Source organism: Colletotrichum truncatum, assembly GCF_014235925.2.
Source record: "Colletotrichum truncatum strain CMES1059 chromosome Unknown Contig_0002, whole genome shotgun sequence".
In the NCBI taxonomy this organism is placed as follows: Eukaryota; Fungi; Ascomycota; class Sordariomycetes; order Glomerellales; family Glomerellaceae; genus Colletotrichum; species Colletotrichum truncatum.
The window spans coordinates 5,850,745-5,867,944 of NW_027222399.1; the positions used below are offsets into that span (position 1 = coordinate 5,850,745).

The following is a 17,200-nucleotide window of genomic DNA, read 5'->3' on the forward strand; positions in this document are numbered from 1 at the left end:
CTTGATGTCGGTTTGTTCTCCTAAGCAGGGAATTTCTCAAGTGAACTTTTATGGCAGAAATACAAACATATAATTCAAGTTTTTTAATGCCATGTTGGGTTGGGTAGTCATGAAGATAGACCTATATTTACATGCTCTTCGTCATCCACTGTTTGAATCGCTCGAGACCCCGTAAAAACCGAACGCGGCAGTCCATAACCTTTCTGTTGCTGGCCGACGTATCAATTCATGCAGATGGAACGTCTGTTGAGCTGCGTATAACGAACAGATAAGACATCCTTTCTATTGGCTTCCCTGCAGCGTTCACAAAGGGATCTTTGCCCCTTTGTCAGTTTCGTTTGCCTTAAGGCACTATTCGACAGAATATAGAACGCACAACTACTCAGGTACTCCTCGAAAATCATGAAAGGTCGTGCTATTCATCTAATATCTAAACCTCTCAATGTTCTCGAATGGTTCTGAACGCTGGTAAGGTCATCCTACCATGTTTGCGTCCCAAAAGTAACTTCGATTAACGGCTCTTCTTGGTAGGTTTCTCTCTTGGGGTAGAACTCCTCCAAAGGTACAAATGCACCACATCATGACCAAACTAGACCTTGTAGAAACAGAAAGCAGTATAGAAGCTTGCCGCCTCCATTTCTTCTGGTGAAACCAATAGTCTTCCCCCACCGCGCTCCCGCACACCCATTCGTTCGCTCAGAGGACCAAGGACCTCATCATCTTTCTCCGATTCCCAGATCTCCGAGAATGTTTTGTGATACTGCAACTCAAGATTGTAGTCTTCGGCAAGGGCTCTAAGAACTTCCCATGGCACTACATATTCAGGAACCTCCTCGACAGCTTCATCCAAGAAGAAGTTGTATTTCCAACCGAAGGCAGGACGAAACACACCATCTTCAGGGGTCTTACCGGGGAAGCGGACCCGGTAAATGGAGTTACCCCACTCCGCTGACTGCTCTGCTTCGCCGTCTTCTAGTTCGCCCTCTTCGGTCTCCGGAGGCGGTTCCTCGGCAGCCTTCTGTTTCTTCTCCTCCATCTTCTTATTGAACTCTCTGACGCGCTCTCCCAAGACGTCAGAGTTGGGAATGCACCCAATCAACCGGCCACCTTTTTTCAGTGAGCCAGCCACATTACGAAGCATCATCCGAGCTTTCTGTTCCGTCTCGAAAGCGTAGTGCATGCAAAACATCATGCTTACCACATCAAAACCTCGGCGACTGAGAGGATTGGTATCAAATCCAACTTGTCGCACAATTTCAATGTCCTCAATGGACTCGCCATAGCAGTCCTTGACCTGGAAGCGCGCTTCAAATAGGCGGGGAGCAGGTCGCCTGTACCCGCCTCGCCCACCTCTTCCACCACCCCCGCGACTGCCCATCTGACGATAACGTTCTCTTGCCTGGTCGATGCTGACATCTGCGGGGTCTAGGCCGACGTAAAGCTCTACAGGCTGTGGTGCTTGCTGCCACTTGCCCAGATCACCACCTTTTCCGCAACCAATGTCAAGCACAAGAAGCTCCTTGCCTGTGGATGAGCCCTGCTCACGGGAACTAGGAGAATAGTCCTCATCTGGTGAGAATTTTTGGATAATACAGCTCTTGATCCAGTTGTTGAATGCTCGGAGCCCCTTAATCTTGCTGTCGGTGCGCCTCCAATCCCTGCCGCGTTCAGGGACACTGTTGTAGTGCTGTGTGACAACATCGTTAATGTTGCGCTGGCGCTCAGTTTCTGCGTGTGCTGCGGCCTCCAAGGCCCTCTCGCGGTCTAGGGCTCGCTGGCGAATTGCCTCTCGCTCGGTTTCAGAGATGCGAGCGCGTGCGCCAGGTCTCTTTTGCTTTCGCGGTTGTTCGGAAGGAGATACCGCCCGCCGCTTTGCTGCTTGAAGTTCTTTCGCATTGTATGGTTGGGGAAGTTGATCGGTTTCTTCATCACGTCTCTTGCCCTTCCTGGGTGGTGATTGCGATCTCTTGCGCTTTCTCGCGTCGTAGGAATCAGTGGTATCATTGTCGTAGCCCGCCATGATTCCGATCAGCAGACAATGCCCTTTATGTTAGGTTTTCGTGAGTGTGTTTGATTTTATCCTTGTTGGCGTTCAAGAGTGTTTAATAGAAATGGGAAATGAAGAGTGATTGTGGTTAGAAAGGCCTTGAGGAAGAAGCTGATCGTGGTCGCAGAACAAGGGTGAGGTAGGACCCACTAAATAAATTTCCCAAAACACGGCCGGCGTGTAAGTAATGTAAGGCAAGTGCCGTGCCATCGTCAGTATTCCGTTCCTTCCATGTTATGACGAACAACCTGTGAAATAATAAAGAAAATTTCAAATAGTATTTTCTTAGAATCTTAAGAAGTAAATGCAGCTTCTTAAATTGTTTTTGGTGATATTGAGTTGTTTCTTTGGCAGGTTCAGGTGTAATGCGTAGGCAGTTCCAGTACGTGTCGCACTGCAGCCTTGCCCGAATTTCTAAGCTTACCCCCGATAGCGGGCCAATCACGTCAGACTCTGACCGGCTGCTTGCGGTTTGCAGGGGCCCTCAAGCTCCAGCTCTAAACACCTCCAAACAACGACATCACTCTTGCTCACCCAGTAAATTGATCCCACAGCCTCAATCTTCTCCTCAACCTCATACCTCGATTTTCTTCCCTCGATCCAAGGCCGCCGTCGCAAATACAACCGCAAAGATGGGCTCAGATCCCCAGTACGCAAAGTACCCCCTCCTTCCCCTCGCCCAGCATGTCTTCACCCTCACAAACGCCTACGCCTCCCGACCATCCCAACAAAACGCCGCGAAAGCTTTGAACGATGCCATCACCGAGCACAAGATGGCACCGCTCTACCGGTACCTCGCCCATCCGCTCGAGGGAATCTTGAACCAGGTCGGTGAGGGCGGCAGCCAGACACCTGGCAAGCCGCTGAGCCGGAAGTCGAGTTTGGCTGGCATGATCGCCACCAAAAGCACCCCCACCACCGTCAACCTGCCTTGGGATGAGGGCCGCTACCAGGAACTCAAGGCCGACAACGACAGAGAGCTGGAAGAGTTTCAGAAGGAGGAAGATGAGGCCGTTGAGAAGGCAGGTGACACGGAGATTCAGGCCGCGCGGGGGAAGCGGGCAGAATTCTGGGCCAGAGTTGGTGACAAGGTACGTTCACGTTTGTCGGCCATCATTAGGATGGGTAATTGACATGGCTGGCAGGACCGAGCGATCGCCGCATACGAAGACGTATTCGAAAAGACGGGTATCCTGGGCACCAAGATCGACTTGGTGCTCGCAATAGTCCGGATGGGTCTCTTCTACGGCGACAAGCTCCTTGTTAAGAAGCACATCGAGCGTGCAAAGACCCTCGTCGAGTCTGGTGGTGACTGGGATCGTCGCAACCGCCTCAAGGCCTACGAGGGCATCTACTCGCTGACCGTGCGGTCGTACAACAGCGCTGCACCTCTCCTTCTCGACAGTTTGTCCACATTCACCAGCTACGAACTTTGCACTTACTCGTCGATCGTCGTCTACTCCGTACTCGCTGGATCTGTTTCCTTGAAGCGTGTTGACTTCAAGAGCAAGGTTGTTGATGCCCCCGAGATCAAGGCCATCCTTGGTGATGGAGAAGACAAGCTTCTGGCTTTGTCAGGCGCCCTGAGTGCCGGTCCTGGTGCCGACGATACTATGACAGACGCCCCGGCCACCACCGCCGCTGCCAAGACGGCCGTCAACCTGACAACCCTTGGAACAAGCACCGATCAGCCCGAGGCCGAGATGGCCATCGACTTTTCGCCCCTGGCTCAGCTCGTCTCGAGCCTTTACAACGGCCAATACAAGTACTTCTTCCAGGCCCTCGCTCAGGTCGAGGAATCTTTCCTCACGCAGGATCGCTACCTCCACGAGCATAAGAACTGGTTTATCCGCGAGATGCGCCTGCGCGCTTACCAACAGCTTCTGCAGAGCTACCGCGTCGTCGGCTTGGAGACGATGGCCACTGACTTTGGCGTAACAGTTGACTTCCTGGACCGGTGCGTATTACCAGAATTCCACGGACATTCTCTTTTCTAACTCTACGTCTAGTGACCTCGCCAAGTTCATTGCGGCCGGCCGTATCCCCTGCACAATCGACCGTGTTAGCGGCAAAGGCGTCATCGAGACCAACCGGCCAGACGACAAGAACAAGCAGTACCAGGACGTCGTTCGACAGGGTGATCAGCTTATCACCAAGCTTCAGAAGTATGGCCAGGCCGTGCGCCTAAGGGGAAGCGAGCGTGCGTAATTGCTTAAAGTAATGGAAAGCTGAGAAGGTATTGCCGATGAGAGCCGAGGGGCCCTTTAAAATCAAATACTATCAACGGCGGTCACGCGCAGAGGTAGAAATTACGGCGGCGAATAGAACAATGGGTGAGCAAATGCGTGTGCTACTACAACAAACTCTGTATGATACCTACGGATAGACGAGCCAATATGAAAAATCTTGGCTTGGATGGTTCTTGCCCCTTGGTCATGCCATTATGTGCTGCAACTGCTGTGGTCTGATGTATTTCTCCTTGCTTTCTAGCCACCAGCACACTTTGTCTCTACCCAAGGAAAATTAGCGTTTCCGAACACGACGGGGCGGAGCGCGAGATGCTTCTATTTTTCGTAAGCTATCTGCCAAAGGCGCCATTAATCACAGAACCGTCTTAGATGTGCCCTGATGCAAACCGTTGCTGCTCCGAAAATGTGGTAGAATGCCCCATTCCCAGATTATAGCATGCCCATCTCATCTCATTTTATTTCATTTTCTTCGTATTTAGACCGCTATATCCAACCATGATCCAAGTAATGGTTTGCTGTATTTTTTATTCAGAAATAAAAAAAAAACACGCTCGGTCTTTTACCTCCCCGAAAAAAAAGAAGAAAATACAAAAAAGATATTTGTCCAAGCCGCGCGCTCGCTGTTATGCTTCGCAAGTCTCGTCTCACCTAAGCGGCTGGCCTCCTCGCACCTTTCCTAACTCCCCTATCCGTAGATGGTTCCGAAACATGTAGATTCAAGATTGCATCTATTGGTACTTCTCAATAAACTCCTTGTGGAACTTGGTGATGCGGCCAACCCAGTCAGTGCCGGGGGCGAGGAAGGTCGTGCGGAAGTGCAGTGTGCCCTCCTTCTGGCCGAAACCGCTGCCGGGAACGACGCAGACGCCGGTAGCCTCGAGCATTTGCATGCAGTAGAACTCGTCAGCAGTGCGGCCCTCCTTGGCAGCGGCCTCAGCAGCCTTGGCCGGGAGCTTGATAGTGGGGAAGAGATACATGGAACCCTGGGGAGCGCCGCACTCAACGCCCTCCATCTGGTCAAAGGCCTTGTGCAGGGCAGTGGCGCGCTCCTTAAGGCCGTTGAAGATACCGTCGTACTCCTTGCGGTACAGCTCGTAGCTAGGCTCGCCCTCCTTGGGGGGGTTGACCATGAGCTCAACAATGCACTGACCGATGACTGGGGCGCAGAGCATGATGGAGACGAACTTGTAGATGTTGGCCTCGACCTCGGGGTCGAAGTTAACAAGCTCGAAGTAGCCGCCGCGGTGGCCACACTCGCCGACCATACCCTTGGAGATGGAGTGCAGCGAGACGAGCTCGACACCGTCGTACTTGCCTGCGGTCTCCTTCTGGAGCTTGCGCAGGACACCCTTGAAAGAATGGAACTTGCCAACAAAGACGTTGGTCTGGTAAACTTCATCGGCCATCACAACGAGGTTCTTCTCGGCCGCAAAGTCGTAGACGGCACGGATATCCTCCTCGGGGAGAGAGGCACCGGTGGGGTTACCGGGGTTAATGATGACGATGGCGCGGACATCGGTGCCCTCGCTGGTAGCCTTCTCGTAGGCGGCCTTGATGGTGGCAAGGTCGGTACCCCAGCCGGAAGCCTCATCGAGGTAATACGGAACGCACGTGGCGTTGAGGACGGAAAGGGTAGCAGTGTAGAGAGGGTATTGGGGAATAGGAACGAGAACACCGCTCGACGAATCCTTGCAGATGATGTGCAGGAGAGTGTTTACACCGGAGGAGGCACCGCCAGAGAGGTAGATGTGGGCAGGATCGGCGGGGAACCCGTCTCGGCCTGCAGAAAATTCTCGGTCAGTTCTCATGCCGCGCAAAACAAGAAATACAAAACCGGTCACAACTCACGCTCAATAAAGTTAGCAATGCTATCCTTAATTGCAGGAACGCCGGCACTGGCGCTGTAGGCACCAACGGAGCCGACCTTGCTCAGAAGCCACTTGGCGCGGGCAATGACATCGGACTTGTATCCGAGCTGGTTCAAGAGCACGTCCTCATGCTCCAGCAGCAGGGGGTTTTCGAGAAGAGAAACAACCTGGCGGAAGAAGGTAATAGGCTTCTGGTCCAGCTGCTGGGGGTTTCCGATGTTGGCCGAGATGACCTCGTCGAAGGGGAGGTCCTTGTCGCCCTTGGCAAGCTTCGCGCGATACTCCTCCGATTTCACGGCAAGCTCGCCACGGACGGCGTACTTGGCGGCAACAACATGCTGGTTGATGTTGTGCACGTTCAACCGACGAGTAGGCGTGGTCGACATGGTTCGATGGTGGGGTGACGAACGACTGTTGCTGCTGCTCAAGAAAAGTTGCCGGTGGTATGGCGGGGTATTGGAGAGGAAGATCTTTGGGGACCGCGGGGTATCTGTGTAAGAGTCACATAGGTTAGGATAAAGGGCTTCAAACGCGAAACAGTGGAGATCATAAAGAGAAGCACCTTTTCTTCAGACTGACAACTGCCTGACAGAAAAATGTTTCAGATACTAAAAAAAGATTAAGGAAAATATCGCCGCGGCTACCGAGGAAAAACACGGTGTTGATGAGGCTATGAGGAGATTTGAAAATTGCTGAAGGAACTTGCAGCCACACTAATAGCTATTTATTTCCCATTCATCTTTCTTCAACGAGGGGTTTATAAAAGCAATGACCACCAGCACCGAGCTTGGACGTGGGGGAGCTATTACACCGGCTGAGTACCCGATGTATTGGTATTGACGGATTGAAACGGGCAGAAGGAGGAGGGACGACGGATTCCCCAGAAAATCAGCACACTTTTCTCCCGTTATCATCCGATGCGGTGCATAACTCTTATTTAATAATTTCATCGAGTCTTGGACACACTTTGCCCACTTCCCATTGTGATCTAGGACACTGGACCACGAGACACGGCCCTGCATCATGGACAGGATGTGACCTGGACGGGATGCCTGTTTGTAACTTCGGCTCCCTAAGTTGCCATGAATCCTTTGTGTGTTTTTTGCCACCTTTCCCTTTCCCGGGAGTGCCAGCACTTGCTGGAAGTTGGACGTGGCCGACCGTACACGCCATCGCGTGTATCAGACCAGGCCTGGCAATACGTTGGTTGGGTTGGGTTGGATTGTTTGCCTATTCCAAAGTCTCTTGTCCGAAACCGGTGACCAGTAACTAGGGGGCCCAGCCGGGTTTCCTGAAGGCTTCCATGAGGGCCTTTTCAATGCCTTGAAAAATCAGTGGCTGAGGGAATGACAAAAAAAGAGAAAGGCGCGGGGTTCCACGTGGGGTCCATAGGGCCGGATCGGGATGGATCTTTGACTAAGAATGTTGTTGGCTCGGTGAGGTATGGATGAGCGCTACGGACGGTGTAGAATAGGTGAAGCCTGAAAATGTCGGGGTTGAAAGGTGGCCGCGGGGGACCTGGAGCTTAGGTCTCCCAAATTACAGCTCTCCCACCAGCTGCTCTGGAGCAATGAGTTGTTCGCACTTGCCAAACAGCATACTACGTAGTATAAAACCAGGCTATCGCAGTATGGAATTCGGGAAAACCAGACAAGAAAAATTGGTGGAGAGGGAAAGAAAGAAAATAACACACAAAGTAAAATAAAAAGAGGCAAGCAAATAGACACATTTGATACGGAATGCGAAAAGAACCAGGTGCAATTAACACAGAGCTTCGTCTTCGCTCTTCCGTGACGTACCGTTTGATCCGCAACTACTCATCAGTCTTGCTTGGCTGGCAGTGGCCGTCTGCTTGCCGTGCGCTCCTAGCGATCTAGCCGTGCCGCCAGTCAACCTGCAAGCCGCCATCTTCGAGCTCATCGTAGCGACTGTATCGAGAGGGTGATGTAAGCTTTGTCCGATGGAATGTTGACGATGTGGTGATACGCCGCTGCTTTCAATCGGCGGGGTGAACCTCAGAATCGAAATAAGGCGAGTGGAAGTTGTGTTGGACAAAGAGTAGGCACGACACAGCTCTGTTTTCGGTTGCGGCAAAATTGCCCAACAGCTGGAATGTCTTATTATCGAAAGAGTTCACATAGACAAAAAGAAAGAAGAAAAGAAGAGTCTGTCAGCTATGGTTGTGCACCCCCTCGTCCCAACGCAAGCAGGCAAGACAGGATGGCTGTTCCTCTTTATTTGCCCGTAGGCGGTCACCCATCTTCCAATACCACCTCCCTCCCACTCCTCCTTCTCCTCCTTCTCCTCCCCAGACCCTTACCTTAGCTTATCTTTCGCTACACATATCGGTTGAGAAATACTAGCAGCTGCAAATGAACTTACCCGCCGAGTCCCTGGGGTTGCTGGGCTACCTACTTGCTGAGTCCGATCGCCGGCAACTGGGTGGTCCTCACGACAGACTATCCTCGACTGCAGGCTTGACTCCAAGGGCCCGGGGGCGTGGTCACAAGCATGCATGAAAGAGTGGGCAACAAACGGTGCCAAACAATGATGAACCACCTAGACTCACCGCATTGAAGCCTATTCGGTGCTGTCGCTCGCAGCCTCCCATCCGAACACATAGCAATAGAAGGCGGCACCAGCTCTTCCATGCTTGGACCCTGCAAGCTCCTAAAAAACGTTCTAGGCCATTGATGGCAGGCTCCATCTGCAAACACCCTGGAGGTCCACCGACCAACTCCGTTCTTCGGATTACGAACACTCTCAAGCTTCGGCGACTTGCAGTATCGACCGTGAGGGCGCTGTGCCTTTTAATCCTCCCGCTGTATCTTCCTCCGAAATGCCCTGCCACCGACATCCACGATGGTGGTCTCGCCCTAAGTTCTTGGCCTATTCTAATCAAGTCATTTGACCAGAATTATGTCATGAAAATTAATTTTTGGAGCAGAAATGTAGACATGATATACAAGTCACTGAGACACTGATTAAAGAGCTAAGCCTCCCGACAGGCACCAGCTGGTGTCACTTGTACGCCCAATTAGAATAACTTTTTCAAGACGTTCACCGAAATCGATCCACTTATCCGCGGTGAACGGCCCTTTTTTCTGCCGAAAGCTCTCACCATTGCAAAATTCCCGTCTCCACGGGCCATCCGCGTCCACATAGATCGACCGCAAGCTTCAAGCTCCCACCACGCGGCAAGACTCTCAACATGGCCAAGAAAGGTGCGCAGCTCCCAATTGATGCCTCGCTCACAAAATTACATCACACGCTAACGAATGAACAGCTAAGTCCCGTGTGATGATCGTCCGGCTCTTGTCCATGGCCGCGACGGGTTATTTCTACACCTTCAAGCGTCTCCGGACAGCTTCACCCATGAGCATGCTTAAATACGACCCGATTAGTAAGAGCTCTCTTTGCGTTCTTGTTCTATTGAACATCAACTATATGTTGCTTGTCATGGCCACAAATCTACCGCGAGCCATCACGTCGAGCTTACGAACGTTAAGCTAACCCTGTCGCAGTCCGCAGAAAGGTTCTGTTCCTGGAGCAAAAGAAGAAGGGCAAATGAACATCTCGATTACGTCTACATCGATCCCACCTGTACCAACATTGATATCATCATAAACGGCGTTCACGGCGGCATGCAATTGGTTTTGGAGGACGTCATGAAATGGTCATGGATTGCACCATCGAACCACCCCCTCTCGACAGATACAAGAAGGGAAGACGCTGGAACCTTGTACCACAACTCATGGGCTCATGAAATTACGGGCTTTGATTGCCACAATTTAAGTGTATATTCTACCAAAGGTTGCCAATCTATAGTCGTACAAATACGTCCGATGTTATTGCACCCTTGCGATTTTCTCTTCCCCAAGGGTCTTTTCTTGCAAATGACTATCGATGCGCCTTCAAGACGTGCGCATTCGCCTCAGCATCATAGCTTTCTGAAATGCCTAATTCGAATAGGTCTTGCTGCTGCGGGGCCTCGCCGCAGAGGCTTGCCTGAGACCTGCTGCATCTGACTTCCACTTGTCGTTGTCGCACTCTCATTTACTTCGGCCGCTCCTATGTGGAAGTGTTGCGAAATAACATCATCGTCCTGCGGCTGAAACCTTGTGACCTCAGTACTGTCTCTTTGACTGTGTTGTAGTGGCCCGATCCGTGCATCGGTATTAGTGTTACTTCTTCCGGATGAAGACACTGCGCCCTCATCCTCCTTAATGTCGTAGTATGGTTTCGTGCGCTTTGCAAGTCGATCTACCGGTGGTTGGGCCTGATTTCGTTTGTTTCTTTGCTCTCGATCTTTGTCTATGTTACTGAGAACCCTTGAGCCAGGAATTTGTGACTGTTTAAGTCTTTTGCGTTTGTCAACATAATTAAGCGCAACATCTGGGACGATATTTTGACTTCCAACAGGACGATTGTACCTGGTGTGACCGATATGAGTGGCGACGAGAGGCTTTTTAACTGGCTCAACAGTACCCCTGGTTGCTGTCTCTTGCATGGAAGCACCAGTCCGCATAATGCTTCTGGGCCGTGCGGAATCACTTTCTGACTCCGAAAGATAGAGCTTACCAAATGCTACTGAGGACGGGTCTGAAGACTGGTACAAATCTTCAATGGGACTGCGTATAACCACTCGTTTTGCATATGGTGACTCTGGCTCGAGAATCTTGTTGGATGAGCTTGTCTTAAGGTTATCAAGCCCTCGCCTGAATGGAATATCGAGAGGGTCCGTTCGTGACACTTCAAGAAACTCTCGCCCTCCCCGATTACTCTCAGAGATATTCCCTTCATCATTCTGGCTCTTTGACAGCTTCTCAGGTTGCCCCCTAGAAAACGATTGTTTCATGGGCAGCTGATCGTCATCCAAGTCAATAGCCTGTTTAGGTGAAGCCGAAGGTCTCTTGGAGGCATCTGTTAGGTAACCTCGCATGTCTGCAAATAGCTTACTGGCCTCTATAAGCTCCGGCATCATGTCTTCCTTGATTCCCCTCAACATTTCCTGGAGTTCATCCAGCTGTGGATACACCTGGTCAATTTCGTTTGCTGGCATTGGCATCTCTCGGAGCTTTATAGTCAAATTGGTGATTCTCTGATTAGCAGCTTTGAGTTCTTTCCGGAGCTGACGGTTCTGTGCTACACCCTCTCCTATTTTAAATTCTGAAAGTTCAGTTATTTTCTCGTGATGCTGCTGTTGCAGCGCCTTCAGAGTCGCTTCTTTCTCTTCCAATTGAAGTTCTAACTCACGGTGTCTTTCTTGAGACGCTACAGCAAGGCAGTGTTCCGTGAAAGCTCTGCTCTCTTTCAATTCTTCTAGAAGCTTGCTGGTAATTCGAAGTTCTTCCTGTGCTATTTGAAGCTGGTTTTCAAGCTCATTTTGGCGGGACTCATATGCAACACGCTGTGCCTGGATGCCACTTTGCAGTTGAGTCACTAGGTCTCTGTTGTTAGTCAGAAGCTCATGGGCTACCTTTAATTCTGCATTAGGCGCGAGCTCTGGAGACATATGTGCCGTTGATTCCGTAGCTTTTTTTAACCATTGATCCATATTAACAACAGCTTTCGTCAGTTCTATGATCTGCCCTTCCTTTGACTGCAGATTTTGTGACAATCTGGAGTTCTCTTCTCTTTTCTCAGAAATCCGTTGTAATAAGACTTCCTGTCGTTTTTTTTGCTCAGAATTGTTAAGAATCGCCTGACCATTCACGCAATTCTTAAGGGCTTGTAACTTGCCCTGGATGTTGGATTGCTCCGTCATCATTTGCTTCATTTCTTGCATTAGCCTGCTAAAACATTAGCTGCAATATCTTGGTAGATCAGTGAGCACGTACTGAGAAGCCATTTTCTCCTGAAATGACTCTATAACATTTCGGACCTCAATTGGATCTTGTAGTTGCGGTGCAGACTGGACGAGCTCTGCTATTTCACTCAGCCTGCAACTGTTACCACCTGCGTCACCTTTCCACGATTACAGCAAACCAACCTCTCCGAAATCAGAGACGGCAATTCTTTGGCCTTCTCTGCCTTTAAATCAACCTTCTCTAATCTTGCAAAGATGTTGACCATACGTGCCTCAAGTTGTTTAAGGAAGTTCTCACGCTTCTTGCTTTCAGCAAGCTGTTCCTCCAAAATTTTAGTGGTCTCCTGTTCTCTGGGAAAATCGCCCTTGAGGATACCAATTTCGAGTGTCAACTCTCTAAAGTTGCTGCTAGCTTTTTTAGGTTGTCAGTAATGTTCATTTTTCGAAACACATATAGTTAATCCTTACCGTTGCCAAGCTCCTCTTGGAGAAGTGAAATTTTGGATTCGAGATATTTCTTCTGATTCTTGCACAAGCTTTGCCCGTCATTAATGACCTGCTCCAACTTGCGAAAAGATATCTGATGCTCTTCCTCCGCATCCCTCATATGACTTTGGAAGGCATCATTGGAATCTTTCCAGCGGCTTCTGTGCTCTGCAATTGTATTGGTGAGACGGTCTTTGGATTCACATACGGTATCCCGCAGTTTATTCTGCGTAACCTGAGTCGTTTCAAGTTTGGATCGGAATGTTTTCGTTTCGAGCTTGAGCGCCTCTCGCTGGTTATGAAGATGGCTCGATCTTGTCTCCAATTCTTTCATTTGATCATTTCGCTGTGCTGCTTCAAGGGTGAGTTGGTTGTAATCATCCCAAAGCTGAGTTGACTCAACAACAAGTTGCTTGTGCTCTTTTTGGGTTTGCTCATGTCTCTCTTGCATTTCGTTTAGTCTGCCTTTCAGATTCGCAATTTGTTCACGGTGAATCAGGATTTCCTCACAGTATTTGACTTCTTTTTGTTTTGTATCGGCAAGCAGTCCATTGAAAGCATTTGCGACATGTTCAAGGTCCCGGTACCGACCAGTGTTCGGATAGCTGCGCTCGTATTGGGGCTCCGCATGATGAAATCGGCGATTGGCAACTGGCTTCCCTCTGTTTCGAGACCTTCGAGATCCAGAAATATTTGGATCTTGTGATTTGAGACTGTCATGAGTTAATATGTCGTTGCCACACTGTGAAGTGTAACCAGGCTTCGGCGAAAGGCGAGGACCCCCTAAATCCTCCACAGGGATTTGCGGTTCGTTCACTAGTGATTCCATATCCACTCTGCGTGCTCTAAGAAGATTTTCATCGTGTCTGGGGAATCTGATACCTGCCATGTGGCTCCTTTGAGAACGCGCCTGGCTTACTGGTATTTGAGCGTCTTTCGACCGATCCAGGTCTAAGGCAGACCCCACAGATATCTCGCATATCTCTGGAATGTGGCCGTTATTTGAGCCTACCTCTGTCTTGTTTCCTAGATCCTCAAAAGATGAAAGCCGACCTGATCCGTTGGTAATGCTATCATCGGCATCAGGGAATGGGCGGAGATGGCCAACAGTTTTTGAAAGCGGGCTTAGATGAGACTCGAAATGAGGTAGTTTGTGCGTTAGTTCTTGAGCTTGGAACGACTCGTTAACCAACCGAATCGCCTCCATTTCTGCGTTGGAACTGGTTTTCCTTGGACACTGGTATCCCGGTTGATCAGTTCTAACCTTTGTGTTTTTGAGGCGATGAGTATTAGAACTAAAGTAGAATTCCTCATTCTGTGTTGGAATGCTGGCGTCATTCTCAATTGTAACCTTGGAGGTATTGCCTTGAGTGTTTCGGTCGATGCTGCAAGGTTGAAGTTCTTGCACATTTGGCTTGAACGCGTTGCATTCAACGTGCATTAAACCTGAGGCCTGCACTATTTCAGCGGTGCCAAATTGAAAGAGCCCTGTTTTCTGTTTGCCTGAGAATTGATCGGCTTTATACTTGTGCGGACGTGCAAACAGTTTCTCCCGCAATTCAAAGACATCTTCCAGTATTTGTGCAGAGGATGCGATATCAGTGTCTAACTGATTTCCGTTCAACGATATTGGGTGCCGTGTAGGTCCAGTGTTTTGACTGGCTTTGGAAATGCCATCTTGCATGTCTCCTTGCACTTGTAGCGTTAAATGGATCTTTGAAATGGATGCAGAACTTTCGCTACAACCGTCGCTTTGTGGAGAATCACTGGAGCAGGTTCGTTTTTGGAGAGATTCAGGTTTGTCTGAAGAGCATTGAGCTATAGGTTGTTTCCCATGAAGAATATTAGGGCTTGCTTGGGCTGTCATGTTGAGTATTTCGCCCAAAATACACCTAACACTCTTGTAATGTCGTCGGACCAGACTCCCCGTTTCGTGTCAGGTGCAAAAATCCGACAAGGAGCGACAAGGAGAAACAAGGCTACAAAAATAAAAGAAGCTCCAGGCTCTCTGAGCCATGAATTACCAAGGCGGAATTAAGAATTGCAGAGGAATAATCACCACGGCGACTGGAAGTGGTTGGGGGATTTCGAGTCTCTTCTGCCCAGACATCGACATAGGTTGCTCGGCGTATCCAGAAGTAGTTTTCAAAATTGAGCTTTTGACTTTAGCGAGTCTAGGAAGTTACGATGTAATGCCTTGAGATATTTTGATCCGGGAGGAAGGAACAATTTGTGGTACCAGTGTTGTGTCCTTACATATAGACCATAACAGGTGCACGAGGAAAGGCCCTGCTTCCAGGGTAGTGCACTTATACTGCCTAATTTTCCTTGAAGCTTGCCACTTAATCTTCATGTTACAACCAGTGGATATGGAGGCAGCATTCTGCTTGTTCATTCAAGCCAGCGAAGACAACTTTGTCTGCAGATGGGAATGTCCTCGAGGCGACAATACAATTATGAACGCCTGGCGCATCTGAGGTACACTATCTGCCTCTTGTTAAAACTGATCGCTTGTGCAAAGAACTAGCTGTCCTCAGCATCTATGGTATCTGGATGAGGAAGGTTAGGAAAGGGGATTTCCAGTACTGGAATGTAGCCCCAATGCCTTCTTACCTAGTCCTAGAGAGAGCCTGGGCTCTTTCTAAAAGCAAGGCAATGAGGCTGCAACTATTCGGATGACCAGGGCAGTTCGGTTCGGAAGGCACGAACAGTTCATAAGGAAAACTATTTGTATTTGAGTTCGACGAGTAGCAACATCATGATGTTGATGCGTTCGTTGGGCTGACTGTAGTAGATTTAGAAGCGCAAAGCGACTACATTTTGACAAGTTGATTCATCGTTTGTGAGACGTGTCGTTCGATAGCCATCGTTGGTGAATGTATCTCGTTATTTTCGATGCCGGAAGACTCAAAGCCCGAGAGTTAGTGCGACAATCTGACGAGGCCACTCGGCCTCTGGCCGGTTGCCAATCTCATGGTTTGGCCTTAAAAGTGACCCATACTGGAGTCCTCAATGCGGTGTTGAGAAAATTCGTCCATCCAGAAAGGCCGCCAAGCCGTCATCCAAATTTAGAACCCAGAGACGAAGCCAAGAGACGCGAAACCACCCGAAGCTTGTGGGAGGAGATAGGCAGGAAGTAACACCTCCGAAATAGCACTGCCGGATGACGAATGATTTCAGTGGACTAACTGGGAAAATATGACTCTTCTCAAGCTCTCCATTTCGTAAACTCTCTTTCACTCTGCAAGAAGCATCGTGATAGTGATTAGACGTGCAGATGCCATCACAAGAGCCGGCTACCATATAGACGGGAATCCCCAAATGAGCACCCACAGGCGCCTGTCACACTGCATGGCTGAGTAGGAGAAAAGACGCATTTCTCCCGATCACACTATTAAGCTTGCTGATATTGCAGCCACTGCCGTGACGAACGGCTTAGATTGGCCCAGCAATTACTTGATGCCGCCATGCAGACGTGCAGACACGTAAAAAGATGTAGATAATGAGCAGGCCGGGGCGGGCTGTGATAAGGCTCGCCCCTGCTCCCCTAATTAATTCGCCTGTACCGCCGAATCCTGGGATTCGGCCCTTGATTGGCCGCCGCACCCCGGCCTCGATGTGAAAGCGCCGTGTGCCGGCGCTTCGAGGCCACTCAACGCCAATAGGATCATAGTGAACCTACCTCGACCGTCTTGGGTTCAGACCTCCCATGGCAACAGCAGGGTGCCTCGACACGGTTCTTGACTTTAGCAGGCCCCACCATACGCACAACTGCCGTGGGACACACGCATTTCTACGGGGTTGACTCGGTCGTCACATTCATTGTTCAAAGGTGGTAGTGCTGGTAGACCACTTGCAGGCAAGGGGTAAACGGTTGGCGCTGGACTACATGTGAGGGTCCCTGAGCGGTTGAACATGTAAATACTGAGTTGGGCCACATTCGTGGCGCCGGGTATCTTTTCGATTTTATCCAGCTTTTCTCTCTACTCATACGACTCTGTGCCGTTTTCTATTCCGACATTCGCTAGTGCTTTTTGCCGCCTCTATACTGCTGAGTCTCCATATTGCCCTCTGTGAGCGGCACATAGCCCAAACAACATGGCGACCACGACCTCCAACTATTTCCCTCTGGCGACTGAGACGTATTACCCAGGAGGTGCCGGCGATGCTAGCTCACCGGGCGGCCACGTCGACAACGATGCCGGTGCTTCTGGAGACAGCCCTGGAGCTGTCGGCCTCTCTCCTAATGCCATGATTGCTATCATCGTGGTCGTATCCATCGTTGGCGCACTCGGCAGTACGTAGGCACCTTTATTGATTAACGCCTCTGAACCCATTTTACTCACAACATTGTGCTCATACAGTTGGCATGGCTGTCTTATTTTACATAGCCAAGAAGCGTGAATGGAAAATAAGAGAGACTATGCGCAAGTCAGCCAGAAAGGTTGTTACAGCCCTAACGCCGCGAAGAACCGAGTTTCCCAGATCAGTCAAGGAGTCGAACTCGCCTCCCCGCAGCCACCGAGGGCGCACTAGACTTGACGACGTGCCCCCAACACCAAGACTTCGCCCAGAAGATCTGGAAAAAGGACTCGCACAGGCTGAATCGAAGCGAAAACTCATGAAGTGGGGTCGCAAGTAAGATGATATTTAAAGATACAAATAAGGTATCGAGGTCGAAGACCGCCAACTGGCTTGGTGCTGGTATATCGACTCCTTTGGTGATGTGGGTGGAAATTGA

At 50.0% G+C, this 17,200-nt stretch overlaps 7 protein-coding genes across 7 annotated transcripts; 3 read left to right on the forward strand and 4 right to left on the reverse strand.

Annotated features, from left to right (window-relative positions):
* Positions 1–589: 589 nt before the first annotated feature.
* On the reverse strand, positions 590–2,020 carry CTRU02_204547 (mRNA cap methyltransferase; the record flags this gene model as incomplete). The annotated part of the gene is made up of 1 exon (XM_036721021.1): positions 590–2,020. One exon carries the CDS (start codon positions 2,018–2,020, stop codon positions 590–592), a length of 1,431 nt encoding a protein of 476 aa, XP_036587005.1.
* Positions 2,021–2,412: 392 nt separating this feature from the next.
* CTRU02_204548 (proteasome regulatory particle subunit) lies at positions 2,413–4,255 on the forward strand (the record flags this gene model as incomplete). Its single annotated transcript, XM_070204395.1, has 3 exons — positions 2,413–3,138; positions 3,193–4,004; positions 4,057–4,255. 3 exons carry the CDS (start codon positions 2,413–2,415, stop codon positions 4,253–4,255), a joined length of 1,737 nt encoding a protein of 578 aa, XP_070062158.1.
* A 769-nt stretch (positions 4,256–5,024) lies between these two features.
* CTRU02_204549 (aminotransferase class I and II) lies at positions 5,025–6,550 on the reverse strand (the record flags this gene model as incomplete). The annotated part of the gene is made up of 2 exons (XM_036721023.1): positions 5,025–6,076; positions 6,145–6,550. The coding sequence occupies 2 exons, from the start codon at positions 6,548–6,550 to the stop codon at positions 5,025–5,027; spliced, it is 1,458 nt and encodes a 485-aa protein (XP_036587007.1).
* A 2,825-nt stretch (positions 6,551–9,375) lies between these two features.
* Positions 9,376–9,735, forward strand: CTRU02_204550 (mitochondrial 54S ribosomal protein bL33m; the record flags this gene model as incomplete). Its single annotated transcript, XM_036721024.1, has 3 exons — positions 9,376–9,388; positions 9,451–9,567; positions 9,689–9,735. The coding sequence occupies 3 exons, from the start codon at positions 9,376–9,378 to the stop codon at positions 9,733–9,735; spliced, it is 177 nt and encodes a 58-aa protein (XP_036587008.1).
* Positions 9,736–10,104: 369 nt separating this feature from the next.
* Positions 10,105–11,952, reverse strand: CTRU02_204551 (uncharacterized protein; the record flags this gene model as incomplete). The annotated part of the gene is made up of 1 exon (XM_036721025.1): positions 10,105–11,952. The coding sequence occupies one exon, from the start codon at positions 11,950–11,952 to the stop codon at positions 10,105–10,107; it is 1,848 nt and encodes a 615-aa protein (XP_036587009.1).
* A 149-nt stretch (positions 11,953–12,101) lies between these two features.
* Positions 12,102–12,793, reverse strand: CTRU02_204552 (uncharacterized protein; the record flags this gene model as incomplete). Its single annotated transcript, XM_036721026.1, has 2 exons — positions 12,102–12,385; positions 12,442–12,793. 2 exons carry the CDS (start codon positions 12,791–12,793, stop codon positions 12,102–12,104), a joined length of 636 nt encoding a protein of 211 aa, XP_036587010.1.
* A 3,764-nt stretch (positions 12,794–16,557) lies between these two features.
* On the forward strand, positions 16,558–17,101 carry CTRU02_204554 (uncharacterized protein; the record flags this gene model as incomplete). Its single annotated transcript, XM_036721028.1, has 2 exons — positions 16,558–16,756; positions 16,824–17,101. The coding sequence occupies 2 exons, from the start codon at positions 16,558–16,560 to the stop codon at positions 17,099–17,101; spliced, it is 477 nt and encodes a 158-aa protein (XP_036587011.1).
* Between the last annotated feature and the right edge of the window lie 99 nt (positions 17,102–17,200).